The following is a 7,184-nucleotide window of genomic DNA, read 5'->3' as shown; positions in this document are numbered from 1 at the left end:
TTGCTCTACTCAATCCTATATGCAATCTAGAATTCCCACTTTCGATTTCAATTCTAGATTCGTAAATAGTATTTAATTGGTGATCAATCAATCAAATAATTAAGCGCAGGATTGAATAAATAAACCAATACAATAAACTAAAAAATCAAAATCAATATTCGAATAACAATAGTCATGAAAGAACCACAACCCTAGAACGTGAAGTTTAGTTCCATATAGACATGGCAGCAAAACAACAAATCATTCAAAGAAACATAAAAATTACTAAGTTTGGTGGAAGAAAAGATGAAACCCGGCCTCCACGGCGACTCTATGCTCTCCCTAGGCCAAAAGTTTGTCAAAAGTTACTCTAAATAAGTTTTTACATATATTTATACCAAATAGGGTCGGGCCCAGACGAAAAAACTTTTTCCTACACAGGCGCACCGCATGGGGCGATGCGCCACGCGGTATAGTAGTGGACTTTATCAGAGAACTCAACACTTGAAGATGCAGGCATATTCGTCGCACAATGCGTCGCGTTAGTAGGATTCTTCAAAAAAAATGGCAAAGTTATTGCCTGATTGAATTTTGTCCAACTCCTAGTCATTCACGTCATTAGGCATGTGATATTAAGCCTCATCATCAAAGGATTTGGTTTTGTTTCCTTCTGCTACAACATTGAATTGCATAGTCACCAGGTGACTTACATTGGCCTGTCCAACGTGGCAGCACTATTTCATTTTTATGTAACTTATTTTTCTTTTATTTTTCTTGTACATACGTAGTTTTCGACATTCGAACGCAATTCTAATTTAATCCTTTCGGCTTTTACTTAGAATTCAAAGCTCCAAATCATTCGAATTAGCTCCATAACCTCTACATCACTCGGAATCACTCCTACAAGGCATAAAATGTGCAATTAGTGCGAAACACTAGCGATTAAAGCTCAAACTCAATTATAGTGCAGTAAATTAGAGTGCAATACGCGACTAAAATACAAGATTATACCCTACCATCACTTTCTTAGTAGTTAATTATGACCTTTTAATATCGGTATTAACGATTGATTACATTTTGTATCACAAATATATATTGTGGCCAAATAAAAGATTATTGAGCCCACTATCTACCATACAAAGCTGTAGCTTAATTAGCTTTTGGTATATTTCTTGGATGCAGAAATTGATCTTAGCTATATATAGTTTCTAAACACATTGTCATTTTAAAAGGTAAATTGATAATATTTTAACTATATTTCGACAACAATAATAATAACTACGTCTCAATTCCAAACAAAATTGAGTCGACAGTATGAATCCTCACATCTTTCTTTAAGTTAAACTTATATCATCATGATGCCAAAATAAAATAATAGTAAATTTTATATATATAGTTCTCTAACAAATTCATATCTTATCCCAAACTAGTAAATGTCACCTATATGGATCTTTATTGTCCATTGTGTCCTATATTTAGCTAAGTATGTATTGATTCCAAGGATTTGTACGTCTTCCGAGATAATTCTTTCCATATGATTTTTGGTCTACCTCGTCTCCTTTTAACACCTTTACTCACTATAGTTTCATACCTCCGGACCGGTGCATCTGTACGGCGACGCAAGACATGACTAAATCATCTTAAGCGGCCTTCTCTTATTTTATCTTCAATGTGTGCTCTTGCATCTTCCTACAAATATGGTCACTTTAATCTTATCTAATCTTGTATGAACACACATCCATCTTAGCATTTTCATTTCTGCAATATTCATCTTGTGGTTACGTTGGACTTTAGTAGCCCAACATTCACTGCCATATAAAATTGTCGATCTTATTATTGTTTTATAGAACGTACCTTTCACTTTGGTTGGCATCCTTCTATCACATAATATCCGGTAGCATTTCTCCATTTCAACCATCTGATTTTGATCCTATTGGTAGCATCTTCATTTATCGTCCCATCTCTTGGAACAATGAGTATAGATATTTAAATTGTTTGTCTTTTAGCACTGCAATCCCATCTGGTCTCACCTCAACTTCGTTCTTCTCATGCTAACTAAATTTGCAATACATCTATTAAGTCTGAAACCTACTTATCCTAAAGTCTTTTTTCTCTAAAGTGCTTCTCCATAGCTTAAGCTTTTGGTTGACACCCTCACTAGTTTCGTCAATTAATACAATATTAACAACAAATAGCATACACCAAGAAACTGTCTCTTATTGCCATAACTATGGTAAACAAGTAGGAGCTTAATGTCAAACTCTTATGTAAACTCACTGTTATAGAAAACTCATCTGCATCTCGCACTACTATTTTCACGTTAATGACAGCTCATTCATATATGTCATTTATGACATTTATATATTTAATATGAATTCTTTTCTTCCCCATCACCGACTAAAGGACCTTTAGTGACACTTAATCATATATTTTCTTTAGGTCAATAAATATCATGTGTCGATCTTTTTTCCTTTTGCGATAAACGAAGCGGAGGATGTTCTCTCTCGGCACATGTCAACTAACTTGCACCAAGCTCGTATTCCCTCTGAGAAGGCACTAATGGCTCAGGAAGTGGCAATGAAGGTTGGGAATCAACAAAGGAAGAAGGGTACGCAAGTATCAAAGGAGGATGCATCAGCAACAACTGAAACAGTTGCCATTGAAACATTGGAACAGAATGAGGAAGAGGTTGACGAGACCCATGAAATTGCGTCAACACAAGCCGGGAATCAGCAATGTCAGAAGGAGAAACAGGCGCGAGGACAGAAGGAAACTCCAAAGCAATGATCCTTCAGGCAAGTTTAAAGGGGATATGATGAGTGGTCAATGCTCGCATTTAAATATGCGAGAAGGGCGTCCAGCTCAGCCTGTTACGACAGTTTGGGCGCTCTCATTTTACTAATCTGATCCCTAAAAAGAAGAAAAAGAAAAAAAAAAAAAACTCCAAAGCAACACAGTGGAGGAGCAATTGCACGCCCCTTAAGCCGATCATCCGTAAGTACTCGTACTCTATCATGGTCAAATGAGGTTGAAAATTCACCTGAATTGAACACGCGGGGATCCATATGGGACAATTTTGATATTACAAAAATCTCTGATGCTGGGTTTAAACTAGAATTTGTTGAACCAGAATTGCATGGAGAGGTTCCAGTTTGTGAAATCGAATTAGAGGGTATAAGCCTGAATTAGCTTATTGGCAGAATGCTGTTGTTTGCTATGCGTTAGTAGATCCGGAGAAAATAAAAAAAAAAATAAATAAATAAAAAAAAAAAAAAAGATGCAAAATATTAGGAATAAAAGAATCACACTCCTACACCCACCCTTTTCTGTGTTTGATTGGATACATTATAAGACTTTGGGCAAAGCATGGGATAAACAAGGTGGCAATGCTCAAAAATGGAATTGTTCCGATCAAGTTTGACACAAGTGTGGGGAAGAATGAAGTAATTCAAGGGAGATTTATCACTTTGATAACAAACCTTTCATTGTTAAGGCATGGAATCCAGACATGGAATTCACAAGATAGGAACTACATACAGTTCCCATATGGGTGAAATTTATGAATTAGTTTATAAAATTTTTATATTATAAGGTCACTCAACAGAAATTTATAGGTAATTCTCCGTAAAAGAATTAAAATTTATAATTTTATAAAGAAAGCAGATTACGTGCTATAACATCTTATAATGATATGGTATTCTTTACATGGTAGATGAATATTAGTTAAACCCGTGTTTTTTTTTAAACCCCATCTTCAGTTATACGACTAAGGAAAAATTTCACATATACAACAATCATTTCCTCTAAGATACTTTCTATTGATATACATGCATGTAAAAAGGATTTTTTTTTTTTTTTTTTACTTTATATTTATTAACGTTAGCTTGATGACGTACTTCATTTATGTTTTTTGTTATTTTTTCATCTATAAAACTTTACTTTGAATTGTTAATATGTTATTACCTTCCACATAAATCAACTCCTAAAGAGCAGGTTCACAAATTATCCGCCGGTTAATTCGTTTTTTATCCGTATTAAATATGAGTAGTTGGATCGGATAATTTATCCGTTTTTGCATTACTCATTTTGACTCGCCCATATCCGACTCAACCCGCCCGTTTGCCACTCTTGATTATATGTGATAATGGTTATAGTACTTGTATCATATGGATTGTGACGTGTATATATAGCAAGTTACCAACAAATTAATTCAAGGAAGTATGTCTAAGGTTAACTGTCCAAGTACTAACTCATGAGGTGGAGCAAATTCATCCTATGTGTCGAACTTGACTATATATGAAAAATATACTGGAGAGCTTTTACTAATTATCAACTTAATAAGAATTCAGTTAGATACTGAATAAGAGTAGGTACAATATAATAATACTAGAATAAATTGGCTTTAATGATACAAATAATTATAACGAGGTAAAAATTGGAAGTGTTTTAGCTATTAGCATTAGGTAATCATTTTAATAAATATAGTACTCCATTTGAGTTTAAAATGGCGAAAGCTTACTTTAAAATGATTACATCTCAGTTTTACTAAGATGCAGCAAGATTCATCCTAAGCAAAGATTTCTGTACTTTGTCTCACTCCTCCTTCTGAATATTGCAGAGAGGATTATTATCGTTACTTTAAATGATCGGTTTCGCCCTTGTTGGAATTATTGTGGTTAAAAAGTTTTTACGTTTGGCATTTTTTAAACTTTAGTCATTCTTAAATCCCCTTGATTTTGGTTGTATCACAGTATCTTCCGGACTCTTGATCTGGATCTGCTACTGGACTAACATTCAAGTCCAACTCTTCTTTTTCTGAAGTCGAAAACTTGGATATTTTCTTGGACCCTTCTGATTGGTCTGCATAAGTTTTCAATTTGCTGCTTCCTTCTTTCGTTTGAAGCTCAATCTTTGCACTTGCATCAGCTTGCATTTCATGTCTTACAATTTCTTCAGCCTCATTTGTTACCTGTTATTATAGGCCCGAATTGTGAGAAAAAGATAATCATATGTAAATAAAAAAAACAACTACTTATCTGATATCACATGTTAAACTACATGATACGCTATGAATATCTTTATATTGTCGGTGTATATAACTTCAACACTTTGAAGGATGAATATTCGAAATTCGACAGATTGTACAAACCTCAAGTGACATATTAGATCTTCCTTGCATATCGATCTCTGTGTTAAATGTTTTTCTGATCATCTGCATTTCTCTCCATATTATGTTAAATAATATTTTAGAATTGCCGTTAATTGCTTTAAGATTATAAACACATATTTAATAAACTCATGCGGTCCAACTTACCCTTTATCATGCCACATATGTGCAGCAGCTTCATTCTTTTCACTTCTCTTAACTGCTCAAAATCCAAAAGAAAAAAGGAGGACAGAACATCTAAAAATTAGTTGTGCCTTTTTATATATATGCACTAAAAGAATTCAATACTGTCCATATATAGTTATACTACTACTATATAAGATATTGAAAAACTTGCCTTTACTAGCTTTAGGGGTGCTGATGATGTCTTTACTCTGTCTGTACTTCTGAAAACAGCATGAACTCAAATATCAGTAAGTGTTGAATTTACATTATCATAACAAAAATGCAAGTGTTAAAACTTGAAAAACTTGTATCATTATAGGATTTGAGAAGCTAATGCCTTATGTCCAGAGGCGGATCTATGTGTAGTGTTGAGAGGTCACCGGACCCGTCAAGCTTCGGTAGAAATCTTGCATATGTACGTGTATACCGTGAAAATGATTATATAAATAACTTGACACCCTATACACTAAAAGCCTTTAGGGACTACTGGTTCATGAGCAAAATATTGGTTCCCCCAATACTTTAAAATCCTTGGTCCGCCTCTGCTTTATGTCCCCCTACTTACGAGACTTAAATCTAGATCTAAGTAAGAATCCGTCTAATTAATACTACATCACTTGAACGAAGATTAAATCAAGAAAAATAAACAAAACTAACTTAGACAACAATAACAACAACAAAAAACCCAGTATAATCTCACAAGTAGGGTCTTGGGAGGATAGTGTGTACGCAGACCTTACCCCTACAGTGAATGTAGAGAGGCTGTTTCCGGTAGGCCCTCGGCGGGAGGAAAAATGAGATGAAGAAGGAAAAGAAGAAGAAAAAAAATTTTTAGAAACAAGCATAAACAGGAGTACAGGACAATATTAGAGTACCTGGAGATGGCTTTTGATATGGTCTGAAGTGATATCTTCATCATCCATGAGTTTCATTATATTCTTCGGAGTTGCTTCTGCTCATTCAAAAATTTAAAACATCTATGTTTATTTCTACTGTAATAAGCATATCAAATATATTATGTTCATCGCGTCATATATATAGTAAGACAGACCAAATGGACCTCCTAATTCATTCACTGCTTCAACAAAGTGATCATGGACCTCCACTGTCCACCTAAACCTTGGTTTTCTGTTCAGATCATGGCTTTGGACGACAGCTTTTTCAGATGTTTCTTCGCCCTTTTGCTCCTTGCTGCTTTCCTCCATATTCTCCGGGTTGTACGTAGTTGCAATCAGAGGTGGATATATACTGATTCTACGAGTTCAACTGAAACCATTGCTTTATTGCTCGATCCTACACAACAACAACTATCCCAATATAAGCTCGAATCCTACACACATGTACAAAAAGATTGTTAGTAATAAGTATTATAAGTATAACAATAGATTAGCTAGGATATTCTGAACCCATTAAAATTTGAGTTCAACTTTACTTGCAATGTGGATAATTATATTTTTTAAAGAAAATCAACTAAAACCAGAAATTGTTAAAGAAAAATACTCAGAGATATTTGACTAATAGAAACTGCGCGCATGCTGGCCCTAATGCAGCTCGTTATGTGGAGTACTACTCCATAGAAATTTTCTAGCTCACCAACCTCATCTCTTTGCTCTAATTCTCTATCCTCTCACTCTACTTATAATAGCTCTGGAATTCCCCATTTGTGGTCCCCAGTAGATGTTCTGCTGCTAATACTAATTGTGTTTAACTTTTATATCGTAAAATGTTGCGATGTAAGATAATTGCACTTAATTAAGTACAACAAAAAAAGTTTAGTAGCCTGAGAAACAAGACAGTTATTACCAGCTACTACAAGTTAATATTGGTAGACTATAGATTAGTCAAATTCATACTTGTATTTGTTTCCTGCCTA

General features: G+C 34.4%; 2 protein-coding genes across 3 annotated transcripts; both read right to left on the bottom strand.

Annotated features, from left to right (window-relative positions):
- LOC109230520 lies at positions 4,352-5,388 on the bottom strand. Of its 2 annotated transcripts, none has more exons than XM_019396008.1 (3): positions 5,294-5,388; positions 5,129-5,201; positions 4,352-4,948 (listed from the first exon to the last, which is right to left on the bottom strand). In XM_019396008.1, the coding sequence occupies exons 1-3, from the start codon at positions 5,308-5,310 to the stop codon at positions 4,700-4,702; spliced, it is 339 nt and encodes a 112-aa protein (XP_019251553.1). In that variant the 5' UTR covers positions 5,311-5,388; the 3' UTR covers positions 4,352-4,699. The 2 variants fall into 2 exon arrangements, with proteins under 2 accessions (XP_019251553.1, XP_019251554.1); XM_019396009.1 differs by having other exon boundaries at positions 5,129-5,191.
- On the bottom strand, positions 5,428-6,913 carry LOC109230126 (myb-related protein 1-like). The gene is made up of 4 exons (XM_019395654.1): positions 6,812-6,913; positions 6,363-6,641; positions 6,187-6,263; positions 5,428-5,532 (listed from the first exon to the last, which is right to left on the bottom strand). Exons 2-4 carry the CDS (start codon positions 6,514-6,516, stop codon positions 5,428-5,430), a joined length of 336 nt encoding a protein of 111 aa, XP_019251199.1. The 5' UTR covers positions 6,517-6,641; positions 6,812-6,913.

The sequence above is a fragment of the Nicotiana attenuata genome, chromosome 7, assembly GCF_001879085.1.
Source record: "Nicotiana attenuata strain UT chromosome 7, NIATTr2, whole genome shotgun sequence".
Classification (NCBI taxonomy): domain Eukaryota; kingdom Viridiplantae; phylum Streptophyta; class Magnoliopsida; order Solanales; family Solanaceae; genus Nicotiana; species Nicotiana attenuata.
Note: the sequence above shows the minus strand (reverse complement) of the source record. Positions and strands in the feature narration are given on the sequence as shown.